The sequence below is a fragment of the Oncorhynchus keta genome, chromosome 22 (genome assembly GCF_023373465.1).
Source record: "Oncorhynchus keta strain PuntledgeMale-10-30-2019 chromosome 22, Oket_V2, whole genome shotgun sequence".
NCBI lineage: Eukaryota > Metazoa > Chordata > Actinopteri > Salmoniformes > Salmonidae > Oncorhynchus > Oncorhynchus keta.
The window spans coordinates 41,639,400-41,665,810 of NC_068442.1; the positions used below are offsets into that span (position 1 = coordinate 41,639,400).

General features: G+C 48.6%; 2 protein-coding genes across 2 annotated transcripts in view; both read left to right on the plus strand.

Moving 5' to 3' along the window:
* LOC118380130 (ephrin-A2-like) overlaps positions 1-26,411 on the plus strand; it is a 326,499-nt gene that overhangs the window by 144,187 nt on the left and 155,901 nt on the right. The gene's annotated exons all lie outside the window — the stretch shown is intronic.
* Positions 8,191-11,464, plus strand: LOC127910646 (keratin, type I cytoskeletal 9-like). Its single transcript, XM_052475255.1, has 2 exons — positions 8,191-9,904; positions 9,949-11,464. Exons 1-2 carry the CDS (start codon positions 9,784-9,786, stop codon positions 10,329-10,331), a joined length of 504 nt encoding a protein of 167 aa, XP_052331215.1. The 5' UTR covers positions 8,191-9,783; the 3' UTR covers positions 10,332-11,464.

Below are 26,411 nucleotides of genomic sequence, written 5' to 3' on the forward strand. Positions count from 1 at the left end.
AAGGAGAGGAACAGGCCCTACTGTTGGGAGAAGGAGTGGAACAGGCCCTACTGTTGGGAGAAGGAGCAGAACAGGCCCTACTGTTGGGAGAAGGAGTGGAACAGACCCTACTGTTGGGAGAAGGAAAACCATGATTGTAACTCCAGTTCTGCTTGTGATATTAAGATTCTAACACAGACAGTGTGTTACATTTGAAGTCAGAAGTTTACATACACTTAGGTTGGAGTCATTAAAACTAGTTTTTCAACCACTCCACACATTACTTGCTAACAAACTATAGTTGTGGCAAGACGGATAGGACATCTACTTTGTGCATGACAAGTAATTTTTCCAACAATTGTTTGAAGACAGATTATTTCACTTATTATTCACTGTATCACAATTCCAGTGGGTCAGAAGTTTACATACACTAAGTTGACTGTGCCTTTAAACAGCTTGGAAAATTCCAGAAAATGATGTCACGGCTTTAGAAGCTTCTGATAGGCTTATTGACATAATTTGAGTCAATTGGAGTTGTATCTGTGGATGTATTTCAAGGCGTACCTTCAAACTCAGTGCCCATTTGCTTGACATCATGGGAAAATCAAAACAAATCAGCCAAGACCTCAGAAAAACAATTGTAGACTTCCACAAGTCTGGTTCATCCTTGGGAGCAATTTCCAAACACCTGAAGGTACCACGTTCATCTGTACAAACAATAGTACGCAAGTATAAACACCATGGGACCACGCAGCCGTCATACCGGTCATCTCCTAGAGATGAACGTACTTTGATGCGAAAGTGCAAATCAATCCCAGAACAACAGCAAAGGACCTTGTGAAGATGTTGGAGGAAACAGGTACAAAAGTATCTATGTCCACAGTAAAACAAGTCCTATTTCGACATAACCTGAAAGGCCGCTCAGCAAGGAAGAAGCCACTGCTCCAAAACCACCATAAAAAAGACAGACTACGGTTTGCACCTGCATATGGGGACAAAGATCGTACTTTTTGGAGAAATGTCCTCTGGTCTGTCGAAACACAAATAGAATCGTTTGGCAATAATGACCATCATTATGTTTGGTGGAAAAAGGGGGAGGCTTGCAAGCCGAAGAACACCATCCCAACCGTGAAGCACGGGGGTGGCAGCATCATGTTGTGGGGGTGCTTTGCTGAGAAGGGACTGCACTTCACAAAATAGATGGCATCATGAGGGAGGAAAATTATGTGGATATATTGAAGCAACATCTCAAGACATCAGTCAGGAAGTTAAAGCTTGGTCGCAAATGGGTCTTCCAAATGGACAATGACCCCAAGCATACTGGCTTAAGGACAACTACGTCAAGGTATTAGAGTGGCCATCACAAAGCCCTGACCTCAATACTATAGAAATGTGTGGGCAGAACTGAACAAGTGTGTGCGAGCAAGGAGGCCTACAAACCTGACTCAGTTACACCAGCTCTGTCAGGAGGAATGGGCCAAAATTCACCCAACTTTTTGTGGGAAGCTTGTGGAAGGCTACCCGAAACGTTTGACCCAAGTTAAACAAATTAAAGGCAATGCCACCAAATACTAATTGAGTGTATGTAAACTTCTGAGCCACTGAGAATGTGATGAAAGAAATAAAAGCTGAAATAAATCATTCCCTCTACTATTATTCTGACATTTCACATTCTTAAAATAAAGTGGTGATCCTAACTGACATAAGACAGAGACTTTTTACTAGGATTAAATGTCAGGAATTGTGGGAAAAATGAGTTTTAATGTATTTGGCTAAGGTGTATGTAAACTTCCGACTTCAACTGTATATCAACTTATTTAGGACAAGTCTAGGACGGAGGGGGCCATGACTTAAAACATTTCAGAGTAATACAAATGATTTAAAATAATGAGCTGTTAAAATGACTGCTTTAGCAGTTTTTGTGTTAATTCTACACAGAATCAATTCAATTCAAACTCAATAAAATAGGAAATAATCCCCTCTTATTAGACAAACATCTTACCAAACTAACAAAACATTTTGATATAATGTTCAATGTAGATCATATTTCACTCTTTCTCCCTGATGTTCGTGTTACTGGGTATAACCGGCAAACGTTCTTCCCCTTCACCACGAAGCATGATGGGAACATGAACACGAAAAATGTAATAATTGCAAAATTCCCTGTCAGGTTGCGGTAATGTGATTTGAAGAGGAAGTAGTAATTCTAGGCTTCCGAGTCAGTTGAGACAGGACTGGACGCGTCCCAATCGGCCATGATGCCAGTGCCGGCCTGGGAGTTAATTGACGTGATAAACTGTCCACCATCTGCTACCGGAGAGCTTTTCCCTCAGCAAAGCTCTCTGTTCACTGGGCGCATTGATCCCCACTAATTCCACAGGAGATATTATTAGAGACGGCGGGCTTTCTGGACAGCGCTAACCGCTTACTGAGGGAAAGGGAACTGTAGAATGGCTTCATCCTCTTCACACTCCCTTCCTCCTTCCCCCACGGACTCCGTAGCAATGCCCTCCATGTCTTTGGGGCGGCAACAAAGACATCTGGTTGTCCGATGCTACTCCAAGCTGTTTGACCCAAACCAACCCGTGTTCCTGGCTGTACGCTCCATTTGTCATCCTTTTGTCTGTTTTACTATCTTTGTCTTATTGTACTTCTATAAAGCTTCTAAAAATGGATTTCTCAAAAACAACTAATTTGTCCAGCTACATTTGTATATGTTTGATAGTTTATTGTGTGAACAAGTTCAATAACAAGTTGGATTACGGAGAAACAACTTCTGAATGCTTGGTTTATGTGCATCATGTCAGATGCTATATTGGTGTCAGAAGTGGGATAGTGACCATGTGACCTAAAAGGCATCGTAGGCCTGTAGTAAAGTGTATGTTTACTCTACACAAACTTGACAATATTGTGGGCTCTTACCGTACCTAGATACTGCTGGCTTGTTTTGGGTTGGTTTTGTAAGTTTGAGACCAGTTACTCCCCAACTCATATATTCTCTTCCCATGTCTGTTAATGCTTTGCTCTGCTGACCAATCATCTCAGTTACTTCAGTACGACCAGAGCACCCATACTACACCCTACATTCTCCACTCTCCAGTCCTAAGCGCTTCTCTAATGTTCTCCTTCTGTAGCCCATCTACACAGTGAGAGACACTTTGTCTAAATTCATTCAGGCTGTGGATGTTGAGGGATGATTGCAAGCCAGTGCAGGCCCAGACGGATGAGTCCTTGTCAAACCTCCTCCCTCCTTGTTAGTAATGCTGAGCACATGTACACAGAGCCAGAGAAATCATCCAGAAAAGCGGCTTGTTTGCTCTTGATCACTGATGTGGCACCCAGTTAAATCATGGTCATTTACGCCGGCGATAAACACACGAGAGAGACAGCCTGGGACACATTACTGAAGCTGGAGGAATTGAGATTGGGAGGGAAGAGTTGTTTATTTGTACAGAGTGCCACAGTTACTTTTGCACCCTCCACCTCCCCTCTGTTTTATTACGCCCCTGAAGGGGCGTTTCTTGTTTTCTGTCTGCCAGTTTTGGGCTGTCGACCTGCCTCATGTTTCTGCTTTAGTGAAAAGACACCTCCATTTTGGTGCCAGGAGCCCTCGGTACCAGGACCCATCAGCACTCCGTACCAGGAGCCATCAGTGCCAGGATCCCTCGGTACCAGGAGCCCTCGGTACCAGGAGTCCTCGGTGCTAGGAGCCTTCGGTAGCAGGAGCATTCGGTACCAGGAGCCCTCGGTACCAGGAGCCCTCGGTACCAGGAGCCCTTGGTACCAGGATCCCTCGGTGCCAGGAGCCCTCGGTAGCAGGAGCATTCGGTACCTTGGAGCCCTCGGTACAAGGAGCCCTTGGTACCAGGAGCCCTCGGTGCCAGGAGCCCTCGGTAGCAGGAGCCCTCGGTAGCAGGAGCATTCGGTACAAGGAGCCCTCAGTACAAGGAGCCCTTGGTAGCAGGAGCGTTCGGTACCAGGAGCCCTCGGTACAAGGAGCCCTTGGTAGCAGGAGCGTTCGGTACCAGGAGCCCTCGGTACAAGGAGCCCTTGGTACCACGAGCCCTTGGTAGCAGGCCTGCCCACTTTAGCATGGCTCTGGCTGTCCCTTAACTATGTGAAGACCAGTCTACCAGCGCTGCATGGGAACACAAAATCTTAAACTCCACTTGGTCAGAAAGTCTATGTACCAGAAAATTAAAATAAAATAAACTCTGTTTTACAGCAGATATTGTCGCTAACTATATTCTGTAAATTGTTATATGGAAATTAACAGATTCCATCATTTTTGTGTATTCAATCTAATTACTAACCATGTCATAGTGCCATAGTTCCTCCTCAGGACACAGGGTGAACAAATCAAATCAAATCAAATTTATTTATATAGCCCTTCGTACATCAGCTGATATCTCAAAGTGCTGTACAGAAACCCAGCCTAAAACCCCAAACAGCAAGCAATGCAGGTGTAGAAGCACGGTGGCTAGGAAAAACTCCCTAGAAAGGCCAAAACCTAGGAAGAAACCTAGAGAGGAACCAGGCTATGTGGGGTGGCCAGTCCTCTTCTGGCTGTGCCGGGTGGAGATTATAACAGAACATGGCCAAGATGTTCAAATGTTCATAAATGACCAGCATGGTCGAATAATAACAAGGCAGAACAGTTGAAACTGGAGCAGCAGCATGGCCAGGTGGACTGGGGACAGCAAGGAGTCATCATGTCAGGTAGTCCTGGGGCACGGTCCTAGGGCTCAGGTCCTCCGAGAGAGAGAAAGAAAGAAAGAGAGAATTAGAGAGAGCATATGTGGGGTGGCCCGTCCTCTTCTGGCTGGGCCGGGTGGAGATTATAACAGAACATGGCCAAGATGTTCAAATGTTCATAAATGACCAGCATGGTCGAATAATAGTAAGGCAGAACAGTTGAAACTGGAGCAGCAGCATGGCCAGGTGGACTGGGGACAGCAAGGAGTCATCATGTCAGGTAGTCCTGGGGCATGGTCCTAGGTCTCAGGTCAGCTGAAACTGGAGCAGCAGCATGGCCAGGTGGACTGGGGACAGCAAGGAGTCATCATGTCAGGTAGTCCTGGGGCATGGTCCTAGGGCTCAGGTCCTTCGAGAGAGAGAAAGAAAGAAGGAGAGAATTAGAGAACGCACACTTAGATTCACACAGGACACCGAATTAGGACAGGAGGGGTACTCCAGATATAACAAACTGACCCTAGCCCCCCGACACAAACTACTGCAGCATAAATACTGGAGGCTGAGACAGGAGGGGACAGGAGACACTGTGGCCCCATCCGAGGACACCCCCGGACAGGGCCAAACAGGAAGGATATAACCCCACCCACTTTGCCAAAGCACAGCCCCCACACCACTAGAGGGATATCTTCAACCACCAACTTACCATCCTGAGACAAGGCTGAGTATAGCCCACAAAGATCTCCGCAACGGCACAGCCCAAGTGGGGGGGGGGCGCCAACCCAGACAGGATGACCACAACAGTTAATCAACCCACTCAGGTGACGCACCCCCTGCAGGGACGGCATGAGAGAGCCCCAGTTTGCTTAGAAATTCTAGGGACAATTAGGAGGCCTGCGTCTTGTGACCGTAGCGTACGTGTAGGTATGTACGGCAGGACCAAATCAGAGAGATAGGTAGGAGGAGGCCCATGTAATGCTTTGTATGTTAGCAGTAAAACCTTAAAATCAGCCCTTGCTTTGACAGGAAGCCAGTGTAGAGAGGCTAGCACTGGAGTAATATGATCAAATTTTTTGGTTCTAGTCAGGATTCTAGCAGCCGTATTTAGCACTAACTGAAGTTTATTTAGTGCTTTATCCGGGTAGCCGGAAAGTAGAGCATTGCAGTAGTCTAACCTAGAAGTGACAAAAGCATGGATTAATTTTTCTGCATAATTTTTGGACAGAAAGTTTCTGATTTTTGCAATATTACGTAGATGGAAAAAAGCTGTCCTCGAAATGGTCTTGATATGTTCTTCAAAAGAGAGATCAGGGTCCAGAGTAACGCCGAGGTCCTTCACAGTTTTATTTGAGACGACTGTACAACCATTAAGATTAATTGTCAGATTCAACAGAAGATCTCTTTGTTTCTTGGGACCTAGAACAAGCATCTCTGTTTTGTCCGAGTTTAATAGTAGAAAGTTTGCAGCCATTATGTCTGAAACACATGCTTCTAGCGAGGGCAATTTTGGGGCTTCACCATGTTTCATTGAAATGTACAGCTGTGTGTCATCCGCATAGCAGTGAAAGTTAACATGATGTTTTCGAATAACATCCCCAAGAGGTAAAATGTATAGTGAAAACAATAGTGGTCCTAAAACGGAACCTTGAGGAACACCGAAATTTACAGTTGATTTGTCAGAGGACAAACCATTCACAGAGACAAACTGATATCTTTCCGACAGATAAGATCTGAACCAGGCCAGAACATGTCCGTGTAGACCAATTTGGGTTTCCAATCTCTCCAAAAGAATGTGGTGATCGATGGTATCAAAAGCAGCACTAAGGTCTAGGAGCACGAGGACAGATGCAGAGCTCGGTCCGATGCCATTAAAATGTCATTTATCACCTTCACAAGTGCCGTCTCAGTGCTATGATGGGGTCTAAAAGCAGACTGAAGCATTTCGTATACATTGTTTGTCTTCAGGAAAGCAGGGAGTTGCTGCGCAACAGCCTTCTAAAATCTTTGAGAGGAATGGAAGATTCGATATAGGCCGATAGTTTTTATATTTTCTGGGTCAAGGTTTGGCTTCTTCAAGAGAGGCTTTATTACTGCCACTTTTAGTGAGTTTGGTACACATCCAGTGGATAGAGAGCCATTTATTATGTTCAACATAGGAGGGCCAAGCACAGGGAGCAGCTCTTTCAGTAGTTTAGTTGGAATAGGGTCCAGTATGCAGCTTGAAGGTTTAGAGGCCATGATTATTTTCATCATTGTGTCAAGAGATATAGTACTAAAACACTTGAGCGTCTCTCTTGATCCTAGGTCCTGGCAGAGTTGTGCAGACTCAGGACAACTGAGGTTTGGAGGAATACGCAGGTTTAAAGAGGAGTCCGTAATTTGCTTTCTAATAATCATAATCTTTTCCTCAAAGAAGTTCATGAATTTATCACTGCTAAAGTGAAAGTCATCCTCTCTTGGGGAATGCTGCTTTTTAGTTAGCTTTGCGACAGTATCAAAAATGAATTTCGGATTGTTCTTATTTTCCTCAATTAAGTTAGAAAAATAGGATGATCGAGCAGCAGTAAGGGCTCTTCGGTACTGCACGGTACCATCTTTCCAAGCTAGTCGGAATACTTCCAGTTTGGTGTGGCGCCATTTCCGTTCCAATTTTCTGGAAGCTTGCTTCAGAGCTCGGGTATTTTCTGTGTACCAGGGAGCTAGTTTCTTATGAGAAATGTTTTTAGTTTTTAGGGGTGCAACTGCATCTAGGGTATTGCACAAGATTCAATTGAGATCCTCAGTCAGGTGGTTAACTGATTTTTGTCCTCTGGCGTCCTTGGGTAGGCAGAGGGAGTCTGGAAGGGCATCAAGGAATCTTTGTGTTGTCTGTGAATTTATAGCACGACCTTTGATGGTCCTTGGTTGGGGTCTGAGCAGATTATTTGTTGCAATTGCAAACGTAATAAAATGGTGGTCCGATAGTCCAGGATTATGAGGAAAACATTAAGATCCACAACATTTATTCCATGGGACAAAACTAGGTCCAGCGTATGACTGTGACAGTGAGTGGGTCCAGAGACATGTTGGACAAAACCCACTGAGTCGATGATGGCTCCGAAAGCCTTTTGGAGTGGGTCTGTGGACTTTTCCATGTGAATATTAAAGTCACCAAAGATTAGAATATTATCTGCTATGACTACAAGGTCCGATAGGAATTCAGGGACTCAGTGAGAAACGCTGTATATGGCCCAGGAGGCCTGTAAACAGTAGCTATAAAAAGTGATTGAGTAGGCTGCATAGATTTCATGACTAGAAGCTCAAAAGACGAAAACGTCATTTTTTTTTTTTGTAAATTGAAATTTGCTATCGTAAATGTTAGCAACACCTCCGCCTTTGCGGGATGCACGAGGGATATGGTCACTAGTGTAGCCAGGAGGTGAGGCCTCATTTAAAACAGTAAATTCATCAGGCTTAAGCCATGTTTCAGTCAGGCCAATCACATCAAGATTATGATCAGTGATTAGTTCATTGACTATAATTGCCTTTGAAGTAAGGGATCTAACATTAAGTAGCCCTATTTTGAGATGTGAGGTATCATGATCTCTTTCAGTAATGACTGGAATGGAGGTGGTCTTTATCCTAGTGAGATTGCTAAGGCGAACACCGCCATGTTTAGTTTTGCCCAACCTAGGTCGAGGCACAGACACAGTCTCAATGGTGATAGCTGAGCTGACTACGCTGACTGCTGGCTAACAGCCTGCTGCCTGGCCTGCACCCTATTTCATTGTGGAGCTAGAGGAGTTAGAGCCCTGTCTATGTTGGTAGATAAGATGAGAGCACCCCTCCAGCTAGGATGGAGTCCGTCACTCCTCAGCAGGCCAGGCTTGGTCCTGTTTGTGGGTGAGTCCCAGAAAGAGGGCCAATTATCTACAAATTCTATCTTTTGGGAGGGGCAGAAAACAGTTTTCAACCAGCGATTGAGTTGTGAGACTCTGCTGTAGAGCTCATCACTCCCCCTAACTGGGAGGGGGCCAGAGACAATTACTCGATGCCGACACATCTTTCTAGCTGATATGCACGCAGAAGCTATGTTGCGCTTGGTGATCTCTGACTGTTTCATCCTAACATCGTTGGTGCCGACGTGGATAACAATATCTCTATACTCTCTACACTCGCCAGTTTTAGCTTTAGCCAGCACCATCTTCAGATTAGCCTTAACGTCGGTAGCCCTGCCCCTGGTAAACAGTGTATGATCGCTGGATGATTAGTTTTAAGTCTAATACTGCGGGTAATGGAGTCGCCAATGACTAGAGTTTTCAATTTGTCAGAGCTAATGGTGGGAAGCTTCGGCGTCTCAGACCCCGTAACGGGAGGAGTAGAGACCAGAGAAGACTCGGCCTCTGACTCCGACCCGCTGCTTAATGGGGAAAACCGGTTGAAAGTTTCTGTCTGCTGAATGAGCGACACTGGTTGAGCTTTCCTACAGCATTTCCTTCCAGAAACCGTGAGAAAGTTGTCCGGCTGCGGGGACTGTGCCAGGGGATTTATACTACTATCTGTACTTACTGGTGGCACAGACGCGGTTTCATCCTTTCCTACACTGAAATTACCCTTGCCTAACGATTGCGTCTGAAGCTGGGCTTGTAGCACAGCTATCCTCGCCGTAAGGCGAGTACAGAGACTACAAATAGTAGGCATCATGTTAATGTTACTACTTAGCTTCGGCTGTTGGAGGTCCTGACGAATCGTGTCCAGATAAAGCGTCCGGAGTGAAAAAGTTGAGGAAAAAATAAATAAATATATGAACGGTAATTAAAAAGTGAAAACCGTAAAGTTGTCAGGTAGCAAAATAGGTTGGCAACAAAACGCACAGCAACTCGAAAAACAAGCCTGCAAGTTGTGACCGGAAATACCCAGATGGTCCAATAAACTGTATGCACCCACACTGGTCAGCTTTGATATCCAAGGTCTCTAATGTTCAGTGTAGCTTTGTAACTGTCTGCTCTGCTTTCACACAGCTCATTCTACAAAGGGTTAACCTGGTACTAGCTAGAGAAAAAGCGACAGTCTTCTCTTTGTACATTGTCAGATGTCGAAGGGGGTAGTGGGCACCCCCTGGTGTCAGGTCAGATGTCCAAGGGGGGTAGTGGGCACCCCCTGGTGTCAGGTCAGATGTCCAAGGGGGGTAGTGGGCACCCCCTGGTGTCAGGTCAGATGTCCAAGGGGGGTAGTGGGCACCCCCTGGTGTCAGGTCAGATGTCCAAGGGGGGTAGTGGGCATCCCCCCTGGTGTCAGGTCAGATGTCCAAGGGGGGTAGTGGGCACCCCCTGGTGTCAGGTCAGATGTCCAAGGGGGGTAGTGGGCACCCCCTGGTGCCAGGTCAGATGTCCAAGGGGGATAGTGGGCACCCCCTGGTGCCAGGTCAGATGTCCAAGGGGGATAGTGGGCACCCCCTGGTGTCAGGTCAGATGTCCAAGGGGGGTAGTGGGCACCCCCTGGTGTCAGGTCAGATGTCCAAGGGGGGTAGTGGGCACCCCCTGGTGTTATGTCAGATGTCCAAGGGGGGTAGTGGGCACCCCCTGGTGTCAGGTCAGATGTCCAAGGGGGATAGTGGGCACCCCCTGGTGTCAGGTCAGATGTCCAAGAGGGGTAGTGGGCACCCCCTGGTGTTATGTTAGATGTCCAAGGGGGGTTGTGGGCACCCCCTGGCGTTATGTCAGATGTCCAAGGGGGGTAGTGGGCACCCCCTGGTGTCAGGTCAGATGATCTGCGAGGTCCATCACGATGGTGAGACGATTAGGGACATGTTGTAACGTTGGAGCTGGAGGTTCAGGGACCCTGAGGACTATGGGGAACCTAGAGCCAGGAGCGGATTGATGATGCCCTATGTTTATTGATGGTGCCTTGTGAGATTTGGAGTCTGGAGACTTTTTGAGCCGAGTCAGGTAATTGAGGCTCCAGCTGCTCCAAAGGGGTGATGTGGTCATTAGCCCTGGGGGCGATGTGGACTGAGGGGTGGGGGAGCCTTTTTATTCAGCCCAACCTTCCTGCCTCATCAGAGCTGCTGGCTCGTTAGAGCAGCCACTGAGACCAATCAATAGAACCATTAAGTGTAGTGAGTGAATGGATTTAACTGGGTGTGATTGGTCAGAGCTGCATCGCTTATAGAAACTTGAATCTCACTCTCTGTCTCTCTCTGTGTGTCCCCCCCCTCCTTTCACTTTCTCAGTCTTCCACTTTTGCTCTCTCTTTTCTATCGTATAAAGGAAGAGAAAGCCATGGCCAATTTTCACCCTTTTATACCTGTCCATACCCAGCCTCTCTGGGTGTTAGAATGATCTGAGAAAGTGGGCGTCCCTTTGTGCCGGAGGGACTTGTGCAGCTCCTCAGTCACACTGACAATAAGCCCACCTGGCACTCCCAGCTCCCTTCAAGCTGCCATGCCAGAGTGGCCACAGAGCACTCACCTGCTCGCCTTTGATTTACTATGGCTCTCCCCCCCTTTTATTCCATGTTAATTATCTTATTCCACATTAACATGAGTGAAGGCGGGTTCTAATAAAGGAAAAAAGGCTCATTTTTCTAAAAGTGCAGAGCTTGCAAACCTCATTAACACACTTCAAAAGGAAATATAAAACATTTATCTGCGAGCAACAGTTTGAGTAAATTAAATAATTTAGTTGCAGTGCTATTCCCTAAGATTCTATTAAGAGCCATAAAGCTGAGTGAGAGGGAAAAATCACTGGCTTTTATCCCCCTTCCCTCACCCTCTCCTACATCCATTCTTCTTCCTCCCATGCCCTCCATCCCTCCCCCTTTCCTCCATTCCTCCCCCTCTCCTCCATCCCTCCCCTCTCCTCCATCCACCCTTCCCCCTCCCATCCCCTCCATCCCTCCCCCTCTCCTCCATCCCTCCCCCTCTCCTCCATCCCTCTCCCTTCCCTTCCCTCCCACTCCCCTTCCCCATCCCTCTCCCTTCCCTCCCACTCCCCTTCCCTCCATCCCTCCCCCTTCCTTCCATCCCTTCCCTCCCTCCCTCCCCATCCCTCTCCCTTCACTTCCCTCCCACTCCCCTTCCCTCCATCCTTTCCCATCCCTCTCCCTTCCCTTCCCTCCCACTCCCCTTCCCTCCATCCCTCCCCCTCTCCTCCATCCCTCCCCCTCTCCTCCATCCCTCCTCCCTTCCCCCCTCCCACTCCCTTCCTTCCATCCCTTCCCTCCATCCCTCCCCATCCCTCTCCCTTCCCTTCCCTCCCACTCCCCTTCCCTCCATCCCTCCCCATCCCTCTCCCTTCCCTCCCACTCCCATTCCCTCCATCCCTCCCCTTCCTTCCATCCCTTCCTCCATCCCTCCCCATCCCTCTCCTTCCCTTCCTCCCACTCCCCTTCCCTCCATCCCTCCCCCTTCCTTCCATCCCTTCCCTCCATCCCTCCCCATCCCTCCCTTCCCTTCCCTCCCACTCCCCTTCCCTCCATCCCTCCCCCTTCCTTCCATCTCTTCCCTCCATCCTCCCCATCCCTCTCCCTTCCCTTCCTCCCACTCCCCTTCCCTCCATCCCTCCCCTCTCCTCCATCCCTCCCCTTCCCTCCCACTCCCTTCCCTCCATCCCTCCCCATCCCTCTCCCTCCCTTCCCCTCCCACTCCCCTTCCCTCCATCCCTCCCCTTCCTTCCATCCCTTCCCTCCATCCCTCCCCATCCCTTTCCCTTCCCTTCCCTCCCACTCCCCTTCCCTCCATCCCTCCTCCTCTTCGTAGACATTGTAGTATACACATTGTATTTTCTCTCCTGAGCATGTTTGCGTTTGTGCTTCCTACATGTGTCAGCAGAGTTTCGGCAAACATGCAAACTGAGGCAACTACTTCATCAGTGTCAACCAGCAGTGCTCACTACCCCCTCCTCTGGCCTTAAAATGTGTGCTTCCCCTTCTCCCTTTGGATTTCCAGTGATCTGATCAGTGGGGGTGATATCATATGATTGAGAGGGTAGCTATTTGATGGTGATCACCAGGGATATGTGCCCATACCAACACATCGCTCTTTGCACCCTTCCCTCAAATAGATCTGTGAATAAATGGTGCCAGGAGGGATGCATTTTACACAGGGCCAATATTAGTCCTGTCCAAGTTAGAGAAGGGAGGAGCTAGCGATGCCAGAGGGCCAACAAGGCTTCAACTCCAACTGGACTTTGGATTGACAATTCTCTCGCTTACAGTGAAGTCAATGGAGTCAGTCAAGAGTAGACCCCACAGCACAAGGAGGCCATTGATTTGAATAGATGAACGGAGGCCGGGTGGGGTGGAGGAGCGTGGTGTTTTTGTGTTTGGGACCTGAACCCTCCACACACCTTTACCCTTTACCCTTGATAATAGGATGGGTTCAGGGGAAATGGTAGGATGGGATGGGGACAGTGGGGATGGTTGGATGGGTTCAGGGGGGATGGTAGGATGGGATGGGGACAGTGGGGATGGTAGGATGGGATGGGGATGGTAGGGTGGGATGGGGACAGTGGGGATGGTAGGATGGGATGGGGACAGGGGTGATGGTAGGATGGGGACAGTTGGGATGGTAGGGTGGGATGGGGACAGTGGGGATGGTAGGGTGGGATGGGGACAGGGGTGATGGTAGGATGGGGACAGTGGGGATGGTAGAGTGGGATGGGGACAGTGGGGATGGTAGGGTGGGATGGGGACAGGGGTGATGGTAGGATGGGGACAGTGGGGATGGTAGAGTGGGATGGGGATGGTAGGGTGGGATGGGGACAGTGGGGATGGTAGAGTGGGATGGGGACAGTGGGGATGGTAGAGTGGGATGGGGACAGTGGGGATGGTAGGGTGGGATGGGGATGGTAGGGTGGGATGGGGACAGGGGGGATGGTAGAGTGGGATGGGGACAGGGGGGATGTAAGAGTGGGATGGGGACAGGGAGGATGGTAGAGTGGGATGGGGACAGTGGGGATGGTAGGGTGGGATGGGGATGGTAGGGTGGGATGGGGACAGTGGGGATGGTAGGATGGGATGGGGACAGGGGTGATGGTAGGATGGGGACAGTGGGGATGGTAGAGTGGGATGGGGACAGTGGGGATGGTAGGGTGGGGTGGGGACAGTGAGGATGGTAGGGTGGGATGGGGACAGGGGTGATGGTAGGGTGGGGTGGGGACAGTGGGGATGGTAGGGTGGGATGGGGATGGTAGGGTGGGATGGGGACAGTGGGGATGGTAGAGTGGGATGGGGACAGTGGGGATGGTAGGGTGGGGTGGGGACAGTGAGGATGGTAGGGTGGGATGGGGACAGGGGGGATGGTAGGGTGGGGTGGGGACAGTGGGGATGGTAGGGTGGGATGGGGACAGTGGGGATGGTAGGGTGGGGTGGGGACAGTGAGGATGGTAGGGTGGGATGGGGACAGGGGATAGTAGGGTGGGATGGGGACAGTGGGGATGGTAGGGTGGGATGGGGACAGGGTGATGGTAGGGTGGGATGGGGACAGTGGGGATGGTAGGGTGGGATGGGGACAGGGGTGATGGTAGGGTGGGATGGGGACAGTGGGGATGGTAGGGTGGGATGGTAGGGTGGGATGGGGACAGTGGGGATGGTAGGGAGGGGTGGGGACAGTGGGGATGGTAGGGTGGGATGGGGACAGTGGGGATGGTAGGGTGGGATGGGGACAGGGGTGATGGTAGGATGGGGACAGTAAGGATGGTAGGGTGGGATGGGGTCAGGGGTGATGGTAGAGGAATGGGGTCAGGGGTGATGGTAGAGGAATGGGGTCTGGGGTGATGGTAGAAGGATGGGGTCAGGGGTGATGGTAGAGGAATGGGATCAGGGGTGATGGTAGAGGAATGAGGTCAGGGGTGATGGTAGAGGAATGAGGTCAGGAGTGATGGTAGAGGAATGGGGTCAGGAGTGATGGTAGAAGGATGGGGTCAGGGGTGATGGTAGAGGAATGGGATCAGGGGGGATGGTAGAGGAATGAGGTCAGGGGTGATGGTAGAGGAATGGGGTCTGGGGTGATGGTAGAGGAATGAGGTCAGGGGTGATGGTAGAGGAATGACGTCAGGGGTGATGGTAGAGGAATGGGGTCAGGTGTGATGGTAGAGGAATGAGGTCAGGGGTGATGGTAGAGGAATGACGTCAGGGGTGATGGTAGAGGAATGGGGTCAGGGGTGATGGTAGAGGGATGGGGTCAGGGGTGATGGTAGAGGAATGAGGTCAGGGGTGATGGTAGAGGAATGACGTCAGGGGTGATGGTAGAGGAATGGGGTCAGGGGTGATGGTAGAGGGATGGGGTCAGGGGTGATGGTAGAGGGATGAGGTCAGGGGTGATGGTAGAGGAATGAGGTCAGGGGTGATGGTAGAGGAATGACGTCAGGGGTGATGGTAGAGGAATTGGGGTCAGGGGTGATGGTAGAGGGATGGGGTCAGGGAGGATGGTAGAGGAATGGGGTCAGGGGTGATGGTAGAGGAATGACGTCAGGGGTGATGGTAGAGGAATAGGGTCAGGGGTGATGGTAGAGGGATGGGGTCAGGGGTGATGGTAGAGGGATGGGGTCAGGGGTGATGGTAGAGGAATGGGGTCAGGGGTGATGGTAGAGGGATGGGGTCAGGGAGGATGGTAGAGGAATAGGGTCAGGGGTGATGGTAGAGGGATGGGGTCAGGGGTGATGGTAGCGGGATGGGGTCAGGGGGGATGGTAGAGGAATGGGGTCAGGTGTGATGGTAGAGGGATGGGGTCAGGGGTGATGGTAGAGGGATGGGGTCAGGGGTGATGATAGAGGAATGGGGTCAGGGGTGATGGTAGAGGAATGGGGTCAGGGGTGATGGTAGAGGAATGGAGTCAGGGGTGATGGTAGAGGGATGGGGTCAGGGGTGATGGTAGAGGGATAGGGTTGGGTTGACAGTCGATGGGTGTTTGACAGAATACAGAATGCGGAGTGTAGCAGTGGAAATCCCCTCCTCTCCAACTCTTTTTTCTGCTACCCTGCCACTCTGACAACAATGGTAGTGGTGTCAAATTCCCAGCAAAAGCCTGCGGGCGACACTACACATTCCCCTCCTTTCATGGAACAGATTGAAAGAGAAACTTGTATTTTTCCAAACACATTCCCCAAAGGAGAAATCTCCATCAGATATCCGAGCCAGATGTACGTCTTTAGTATTTCGAGATGGATACATATTGGAAGCATTGAGCGAGTAAGGACACATTTCCCTAAGTGATACCTGCACACGGGGTCCATCAGATGATCCTGATTGTATTACCATAGAACTCCAGTCATCATTTCCGCTCTGACGGCTGTTTCTACAAGTCCTGCTATGACTACTTTAACAGTGTATCATAGCAAAGCTTTGACCATAACCAGGATCACAATTGATATTCGCATATTCATTCCTCATAAATGAAGATGTAATTATTTCTTCATTATTATATGCGTCATCTTATGCTCTTGTCTCTCTCTTAACGACTCACCACCCGCCCTGTTGGTTTCTCCCTCTTTCTCTTGCCGTTGAGACATGTTCCGCAGGGCTTGGAGTGCAAACCTGGCTGCCGTTCGTTCAGTCAAGTATACGCGTTATAAGGTGGTTTTTTGTCCTCTGTAGTGTCAGCAGGAGAACCAATGGAAACATGGAAGCCACTCACTAAAGGGAGAAGAAAAGACAGGGATAGCTGCCGTAGCCTCTGAAATATTTAACCCAAACTAATTGGAGAGCACATCCCATTTCAGGATTCCTCAACTTCGGGGGAAAAAAACACTGATCAGATCAAAGGCTTCTGCACTTTTCCCTCAGGAGACTGATATGAGAGAGAGAGACAGCGAGCGAGAGAGCCAGTGAGAGAGAACAAGGTAGAGAGAGATATGGCAAGAGAGAGGCGGGGAGAAGGGAGGAGAGAGAGAGGGGGTGAAGGAGAGAGAGAGGGTGGTAGAAGGAGAGAGAGTGGGGGGGAGAAGAAGAGCGAGAGGGTGGGAGAAGGAGAGAGAGAGGGGAGAAGGAGAAATAAGGGTGGGAGAAGGAGAGAGAGAGGATGGTAGGAGAGAGAGTGGGTGGGAGAAGAAGAGAAAGAGAGCGAGTGGGAGAAGGAGAGAGAGGGGTGGGAGAAGGAGAGAGAGGGGTGGGATAAGGAGAGAGGGGTGTGGGAGAAGGAGAGAGAGGGGAGAGAAGGGTGGGAGAAGGAGAGAGAGGGGTAGAAGGAGAGAGAGAGGGGGGGGAGAAGGAGAAGGAGAGAGGGGGAAGAGAATGAGAGAGAGAGAGGGGTGGGAGAAGGAGTGAGAGAGGGGTGGGAGAAGGAGAGAGAGAGGGTGGAAGAAGGAGAGAGAGATGGGGAGAAGGAGAGAGAGAGGGGTGGGAGAAGGAGAGAGAGAAAGTGGGAGAAGGTGAGAGAGGGGGGAGAAGGAGAGAGAGAGGGGGGAGAAGGAATGAGAGGGGTGGGAGAAGGAGAGAGAGGGGTGGGAGAAGGAGAGAGAGAAAGGGGGAGAAGGAGAGAGAGGGGGAGAAGGAGAGAGAGAGGGTGGGAGAAGGAGAGAGAGGGGTGGGAGAAGGAGAGAGAGGGGTGGGGGAAGGAGAGAGAGAGGGGGGGGGAAGGAGAGAGAGAGAGGGTGGGAGAAGGAGAGAGAGAGGGTGGGAGAAGGAGAGAGAAAGAGGGGGAGAAGGAGAGAGAGGGGGGGGAGAAGGAGAGAGAGGGGTGGGAGAAGGAGAGAGAAAGAGGGGGGAAGGAGAGAGAGAGGGTGGGAGAAAGAGAAGGAGAGAGGGGGAAGAGAAGGAGAGAGAGAGGGGTGGGAGGAGGAGAGAGGGGTGGGAGAAGGAGAGAGAGAGGGTGGAAGAAGGAGAGAGAGAGGGTGGAAGAAGGAGAGAGAGATGGTGGGAGAAGGAGAGAGAGAGGGGGAGAAGGAGAGAGAGGGGTGGGAGAAGGAGAGAGAGGGGTGGGAGAAGGAGAGAAAGAAGGATGGAAGAAGGAGAGAGAGGGGTGGGAGAAGGAGAGAGAGAGGGTGGGAGAAGGAGAGAGAGAGGGTGGGAGAAGGAGAGAGAGAGAGGGTGTGATAAGGAGAGAGAAGAGAGATGGGGGAGAAGGAGAGAGAGAGAGGGTGGGAGAAGGAGAGAGAGAGGGTGGGAGAAGGAGAGCGAGAGAGGGTGGGAGAAGGAGAGAGAGAGGGTGGGAGAAGGAGAGAGAGAGGGTGTGATAAGGAGAGAGAAGAGAGATGGGGGAGAAGGAGAGAGAGAGAGGGTGGGAGAAGGATAGAGCGAGCTTGTGAGAAAGCGAGAGAGGGTGGGAGAAGGAGGGAAAGAGGGAGGATAAGGAGAGTGAGAGAGGGTGGGAGAAGGAGAGACAGAAAAGGGGGAGAAGGAGAGAGAGAGAGTTGGATAAGGAGAGAGAGGGTGGGAGAGGGTGTGATAAGGAGAGAGAAGAGAGATGGGGGAGAAGGAGAGAGAGAGAGGGTGGGAGAAGGATAGAGCGAGCTTGTGAGAAAGCGAGAGAGGGTGGGAGAAGGAGAGAAAGAGGGAGGATAAGGAGAGTGAGAGAGGGTGGGAGAAGGAGAGACAGAGAAGGGGGAGAAGGAGAGAGAGAGAGTGGGATAAGGAGAGAGAGGGTGGGAGAAGGAGAGAGCGAGCTTGTGAGAAAGCGAGAGAGGGTGGGAGAGGGTGGGAGAAGGAGAGAAAGAGGGAGGATAAGGAGAGTGAGAGGGGGTGGGGGAAGGAGAGAGAGGGTGGGAGAGGGTGGGAGAAGGAGAGTGAGAGAGAGGGGGAGAAGGAGAGTGAGGGTGGGATAGGGTGGGAGACAGGGAGAGAGAGAGAGGGGTGAGAAGGAGAGAGAGGGGTGGGAGGAGGGAGAGAGGGTAGGAGTATAAGAGAAGGGTGGGAGAATGAGAGAGAGAGAGAGAGAGAGAGAGAGAGAGAGAGAGAGAGAGAGAGAGAGAGAGAGAGAGGGGAGAAGGAGAGAGAGAGAGGGGGAGAGGGAGAGAGAGGGGAGAAGAAGAGAGAGAGAGGGTGGGAGAAGGAGAGAGAGATGGGGAGAAGAATGAAGAGAGAGAGAGGGGTGGGAGAAGGAGAGAGAGGGGTGGGAGAAGGAGAGAGAGAAAGGGGAGAAGGAGAGAGATAGGGGGAGAAGGAGAGAGAGGGGGTGGGAGATGGAGAGAGAGAGGGGTGGGGAGAGGAGAGAGAGAGGATGGTGGGAAAGGAGAGAGGGAGGGTGGGAGAAGGAGAGAGAAAGAGGGTGAGAAGGAAGAGAGAGAGAGAGGGTGGAGAAGGAGAGAGAGGGGTGGGAGAAGGAGAGAGAAAGAGGGGGAAGGAGAGAGAGAGGGGTGGGAGAAGGAGAAGGAGAGAGGGGATAGAGAAGGAGAGAGAGAGAGGGGTGGGAAGGATGGGAGAAGAATGAAAGAGAGGGTGGAAGGAAGGAGAGAGAGAGGGGTGGAAGAAGGAGAGAGGAGAGGGGATGGGAGAAGGAGAGAGAGAGGGGGAGAAGGAGAGAGAGAGGGGTGGGAGAATGAAAGAGAGAGGGGTGGATAGAAGGAGAGAGAGAAAGAATGAAAGAGGGGGGGAGTAGGAAGGATAGAGATGGAAAGAGAAGGAGAGAGAGGGGGGAAGGATAGAGATAGAATGGGAGAAGGAGAGAGGAAGGGGTGGGAGATGGAGAGAAAGAAGGATGGAAGAAGGAGAGAGAGGGGTGGGAGGAAAGAGAGAGAGAGGGGGGAGAAGGAGAGGAGAGAGATGATGGGAGAATGAAAGAGAGAGGGTGGAGAGGAAGGAGAGATAAAGAGAGGGTGTGGATAAGGAGAGAGAGAGAAGAGAGATGGGGAGAGGAGGAGAGAGAGAGGGTGGGAGAGGGTGGGAGAAGGAGAGAAAGGGGGAAAGAGGGAGGATAAGATAGAATGAAAGAGAGGGTGGGGAAGGATAGAGATAGGTGAAAGAGGGTGGGAGAAGGAGAGGAGAGAGATAGAGAGAAAGAGAGAGGGGGGTAGGATAGGGTGGGAGACAGGGATGAAAGAGAGAGGGGGGAGTAGGAAGGATAGAGATAGAATGAAAGAGAGAGGGGGGAGTAGGAAGGATAGAGATAGAATGAAAGAGAGAGGGGGAGTAGGAAGGATAGAGATAGAATGAAAGAAAGAGGGGGGAGTAGGAAGGATAGAGGGAGGGGGGAGTAGGAAGGATAGAGATATAATGAAAGAGAGAGGGGGGAGTAGGAAGGATAGAGATAGAATGAAAGAGAGAGGGGGAGTAGGAAGGATAGAGATAGAATGAAAGAGAGAAGGGAGGGAATGAGTAGAGAAGGATAGAGAGAGGGGGGAGTAGGAAGGATAGAGATAGAATGAAAGAGAGAGGGGGAGTAGGAAGGATAGAGATAGAATGAAAGAGAGAGGGGGAGTAGGAAGGATAGAGATAGAATGAAAGAGGGGGGAGTAGGAAGGATAGAGATAGAATGAAAGGGGGGGAGTAGGAAGGATAGAGATAGAATGAAAGAGAGAGGGGGAGTAGGAAGGATAGAGATAGAATGAAAGAGAGAGGGGGAGTAGGAAGGATAGAGATAGAATGAAAGAGAGAGGGGGAGTAGGAAGGATAGAGATAGAATGAAAGAGAGAGGGGGAGTAGGAAGGATAGAGATAGAATGAAAGAGAGAGGGGAGTAGGAAGGATAGAGATAGAATGAAAGAGAGGGGGAGGGGATAGAGATAGAATGAAAGGATAGATAGAGATAGAATGAAAGAGAGAGGGGGAGTAGGAAGGATAGAGATATAATGAAAGAGAGAGGGGGGAGTAGGAAGGATAGAGATAGAATGAAAGAGAGAGGGGGGAATAGGAAGGATAGAGATAAAATGAAAGAGAGAAGGGGGAGTAGGAAGGATAGAGATAGAATGAAAGAGAGAGGGGGGAGTAGGAAGGATAGAGATAGAATGAAAGAGAGAGGGGGGAGTAGGAAGGATAGAGAGAGGGGGAGTAGGAAGGATAGAGATAGAATGAAAGAGAGAGGGGGAGTAGGAAGGATAGAGATATAATGAAAGAGAGAGGGGGGAGTAGGAAGGATAGAGATAGAATGAAAGAGAGAGGGGGAATAGGAAGGATAGAGATAGAATGAAAGAGAGAAGGGGGAGTAGGAAGGATAGAGATAGAATGAAAGAGAGAGGGGGAGTAGGAAGGATAGAGATAGAATGAAAGAGAGAGGGGGGAGTAGGAAGGATAGAGATAGAATGAAAGAGAGAGGGGGGAGTAGGAAGGATAGAGATAGAATGAAAGAGAGAGGGGGAGTAGGAAGGATAGAGATAGAATGAAAGAGAGAAAATAGAGAGGGGGGAGTAGGAAGGATAGAGAGAATGAAAGAGGCAGGGGGAGTAGGAAGGATAGAGATAGAATGAAAGAGAGAAAAGAGAGAGGGGGGAGTAGGAAGGATAGAGAGAGGGGGGAGTAGGAAGGATAGAGATATAATGAAAGAGAGAGGGGGGAGTAGGAATGATAGAGATAGAATGAAAGAGAGAGGGGGGAGTAGGAAGGATAGAGAGAGGGGGGAGTAGGAAGGATAGAGATAGAATGAAAGAGAGAGGGGGGAGTAGGAATGATAGAGATAGAATGAAAGAGAGAGGGGGGATTAGGAAGGATAGAGATAGAATGAAAGAGAGAGGGGGGAGTAGGAAGGATAGAGATAGAATGAAAGAGAGAGGGGGAGTAGGAAGGATAGAGATAGAATGAAAGAGAGAGGGGGAGTAGGAAGGATAGAGATAGAATGAAAGAGAGAGGGGGGAGTAGGAAGGATAGAGATAGAATGAAAGAGAGAGGGGGAGTAGGAAGGATAGAGATAGAATGAAAGAGAGAGGGGGGAGTAAGAAGGATAGAGAGAATGAAAGAGAGAGGGGGAGTAGGAAGGATAGAGATAGAATGAAAGAGAGAGGGGGGAGTAGGAAGGATAGAGATAGAATGAAAGAGAGAGGGGGGAATAGGAAGGATAGAGATAAAATGAAAGAGAGAAGGGGGAGTAGGAAGGATAGAGATAGAATGAAAGAGAGAGGGGGGGGAGTAGGAAGGATAGAGATAGAATGAAAGAGAGAGGGGGGAGTAGGAAGGATAGAGAGAGGGGGAGTAGGAAGGATAGAGATAGAATGAAAGAGAGAGGGGGAGTAAGAAGGATAGAGATAGAATGAAAGAGAGAGGGGGAGTAGGAAGGATAGAGATATAATGAAAGAGAGAGGGGGATAGAGATAGAATGAAGAGATAGGAAGGATAGAATAGAATGAAAGAGAGGGGGAATAGGAAGGATAGAGATAGAATGAAAGAGAGAAGGGGGAGTAGGAAGGATAGAGATAGAATGAAAGAGAGAGGGGGAGTAGGAAGGATAGAGATAGAATGAAAGAGAGAGGGGGAAGTAGGAAGGATAGAGATAGAATGAAAGAGAGAGGGGGGAGTAGGTTGGATAGAGATAGAATGAAAGAGAGAGGGGAGTAGGAAGGATAGAGATAGAATGAAAGAGAGAGGGGGAGTAGGTAGATAGAGATAGAATGAAATAGAGAGGGGGGAGTAGGAAGGATAGAGATATAATGAAAGAGAGAGGGGGGAGTAGGAAGGATAGAGAGAATGAAAGAGAGAGGGGGGAGTAGGAAGGATAGAGAGAGGGGGGAGTAGGAAGGATAGAGATATAATGAAAGAGAGAGGGGGAGTAGGTTGGATAGAGATAGAATGAAAGAGAGAGGGGGGAGTAGGAAGGATAGAGATAGAATGAAAGAGAGAGGGGGGAGTAGGAAGGATAGAGATAGAATGAAAGAGAGAGGGGGAGTAGGAAGGATAGAGATAGAATGAAAGAGAGAGGGGGGAGTAGGAAGGATAGAGATAGAATGAAAGAGAGAAAATAGAGAGGGGGGGGAGTAGGAAGGATAGAGAGAATGAAAGAGGCAGGGGGGAGTAGGAAGGATAGAGATAGAATGAAAGAGAGAGGGGGAGTAGGAAGGATAGAGATAGAATGAAAGAGAGAGGGGGGAGTAGGTTGGATAGAGATAGAATGAAAGAGAGAGGGGGGAGTAGGAAGGATAGAGATAGAATGAAAGAGAGGGAAGGGAAAAGGAGGGATAGAGATAGAATGAAATAGAGAGGGGGAGTAGGATAGAGATAGAGAGAGGGAAGGATAGAGATAGGAAGGGGAGTGGAAGGATAGAGATAGAATGAAAGAGAGAGGGGGAGTAGGAAGGATAGAGAGAGGGGGGAGTAGGAAGGATAGAGATAGAATGAAAGAGAGAGGGGGGAGTAGGAAGGATAGAGATAGAATGAAAGAGAGAGGGGGGAGAAGGAAGGATAGAGAGAAGGGGGAGTAGGAAGGATAGAGAGAATGAAAGAGAGAGGGGGGAAGGATAGAGAAGATAGAGAGAGGGGGAGTAGGAAGGATAGAGATATAATGAAAGAGAGAGGGGGAGTAGGAAGGATAGAGATATAATGAAAGAGAGAGGGGGGAGTAGGAAGGATAGAGATAGAATGAAAGAGAGAGTGGGGAGTAGGAAGGATAGAGAGAGGGGGGAGTAGGAAGGATAGAGATATAATGAAAGAGAGAGGGGGGAGTAGGAAGGATAGAGATAGAATGAAAGAGAGAGGGGGAGTAGGAAGGATAGAGATAGAATGAAAGAGAGAGGGGGGAGTAGGAAGGATAGAGAGAGAATGAAAGAGAGAAAAGAGAGAGGCACAGGGAGAAGTAGGGAGAGTCAACAGTAGAGGAAAGGGGGACGGAATAGAAAGATGAGGTGATGATGACAGAGCTGGCCGAGAACGTGTCATGCCGACGGAGTGTGTGTGTGTGTGCATCCCCTCCTCTCGCTTCTGTCTCTACGTTCTTGGACCCACTCTGTATTTGACACACACAGCTGGTTGTCCTTTTATACACACAGAGCCCAGTCCAGGGGTCAGGGGTCAGAGGCTACAGTCATGCTTGACCTGGAACCTCCTTCTTCCCCTGAAGGCTTTGAGAGCAGGGGGTAGGGTAGTTATAGGCTGTCGGGTATCTTCTCTCACACCATCTGTCCTCTGCTGCAGAGTTCCTATTTAGGTCCCATTTCTCTCCCCTAAAGTCTCTACTGTATCTGTGGATGGTAAAGTCTCTACTGTATCTGTGTTTATGGATGGTAAAGTCTCGACTGTATCTGTGTCTGTGTTTATGGATGGTAAAGTCTCTACTGTATCTGTGTCTGTGGATTGTAAAGTCTCTACTATATCTGTGTCTGTGTTTATGGATGGTAAAGTCTCTACTGTATCTGTGTCTGTGGATGGTAAAGTCTCTACTGTATCTGTGTTTATGGATGGTAAAGTCTCTACTGTATCTGTGTCTGTGGATGGTAAAGTCTCTACTGTATCTGTGTTTATGGATGTTAAAGTCTCTACTGTATCTGTGTCTGTGGATGGTAAAGTCTCTACTGTATCTGTGTCTGTGGATGGTAAAGTCTCTACTGTGTCTGTGTTTATGGATGGTAAAGTCTCTACTGTGTCTGTGTTTATGGATGGTAAAGTCTCTACTGTGTCTGTGTCTGTGTTTATGGATGGTAAAATCTCTACTGTATCTGTGTCTGTGTTTATGGATGGTAAAGTCTCTACTATATCTGTGTTTATGGATGGTAAAGTCTCTACTGTATCTGTGTTTATGGATGGTAAAATCTCTACTGTATCTGTGTCTGTGTTTATGGATGGTAAAGTCTCTACTGTATCTGTGTCTGCGGATGGTAAAGTCTCTACTGTATCTGTGTTTATGGATGGTAAAATCTCTACTGTATCTGTGTTTATGGATGGTAAAATCTCTACTGTATCTGTGTTTATGGATGGTAAAGTCTCTACTGTATCTGTGTTTATGGATGGTAAAGTCTCTACTGTGTCTGTGGATGGTAATGTCTCTACTGTATCTGTGTCTGTGGATGGTAAAGTCTCTACTGTATCTGTGTTTATGGATGGTAAAGTCTCTACTGTATCTGTGTCTGTGGATGGTAAAGTCTCTACTGTATATGTGTCTGTGTTTATGAATGGTAAAGTCTCTACTGTATCTGTGTTTATGGATGGTTAAGTCTCTACTGTATCTGTGTTTATGAATGGTAAAGTCTCTACTGTGTCTGTGTCTGTGTCTGTGGATGGTAAAGTCTCTACTGTATCTGTGTCTGTGTTTATGGATAGTAAAGTCTCGTCTGTGTCTGTGGATGGTAAAGTCTCTACTGTATCTGTGTCTGTGTTTATGGATGGTAAAGTCTCACTGTATCTGTGTTTATGGATGGTAAAGTCTCTACTGTATCTGTGTTTATGGATGGTAAAGTCTCTACTGTATCTGTGTCTGTGTTTATGGATGGTAAAGTCTCTACTGTATCTGTGTTTATGGATGATAAAGTCTCTACTGTGTCTGTGGATGGTAAAGTCTCTACTGTATCTGTGTTTAATGGTAAAGTCTCTACTGTATCTGTGTTTATGGATGGTAAAGTCTCTACTGTATCTGTGTTTATGGATGGTAAAGTCTCTACTGTATCTGTGTCTGTGGATGGTAAAGTCTCTACTGTATCTGTGTCTGTGTTTATGATGGTAAAGTCTCTGCACTGTATCTGTGTTTATGGATGGTAAAGTCTCTACTGTATCTGTGTTTATGGATGGTAAAGTCTCTACTGTGTCTGTGTCTTGTCTGTGGATGGTAAAGTCTCTACTGTATCTGTGTCTGGATGTAAAGTCTCGTCTGGTGGAAAGTCTCTACTGTATCTGTGTCTGTGTTTATGGATGGTAAAGTCTCTACTGTGTCTGTGTTTATGGATGGTAAAGTCTCTACTGTATCTGTGTTTATGGATGGTAAAGTCTCTACTGTATCTGTGTTTATGGATGGTAAAGTCTGTGTTTATGGATGGTAAAGTCTCTACTGTATCTGTGTTTATGGATGGTAAAGTCTCTACTGTGTCTGTGGATGGTAAAGTCTCTACTGCATCTGTGTTTATGGATGGTAAAGTCTCTACTGCATCTGTGTTTATGGATGGTAAAGTCTCTACTGCATCTGTGTTTATGGATGGTAAAGTCTCTACTGTATATGTGTCTGTGTTTATGAATGGTAAAGTCTCTACTGTATCTGTGTTTATGGATGGTTAAGTCTCTACTGTATCTGTGTTTATGAATGGTAAAGTCTCTACTGTGTCTGTGTCTGTGTCTGTGGATGGTAAAGTCTCTACTGTATCTGTGTCTGTGTTTATGGATAGTAAAGTCTCGTCTGTGTCTGTGGATGGTAAAGTCTCTACTGTATCTGTGTCTGTGTTTATGGATGGTAAAGTCTCTACTCCATCTGTGTTTATGGATGGTAAAGTCTCTACTGTATCTGTGTTTATGGATGGTAAAGTCTCTACTGTATCTGTGTCTGTGTTTATGGATGGTAAAGTCTCTACTGTATCTGTGTTTATGGATGATAAAGTCTCTACTGTGTCTGTGGATGGTAAAGTCTCTACTGCATCTGTGTTTATGGATGGTAAAGTCTCTACTGCATCTGTGTTTATGGATGGTAAAGTCTCTACTGCATCTGTGTTTATGGATGGTAAAGTCTCTACTGTATCTGTGTTTATGGATGGTAAAGTCTCTACTGTGTCTGTGTTTATGGATGGTAAAGTCTCTACTGTGTCTGTGTTTATGGATGGTAAAGTCTCTACTGCATCTGTGTTTATGGATGGTAAAGTCTCTACTGTGTCTGTGTCTGTGTTTATGGATGGTAAAGTCTCTACTATATCTGTGTTTATGGATGGTAAAGTCTCTACTGTATCTGTGTCTGTGGATGGTAAAGTCTCTACTGTATCTGTGTCTGTGGATGGT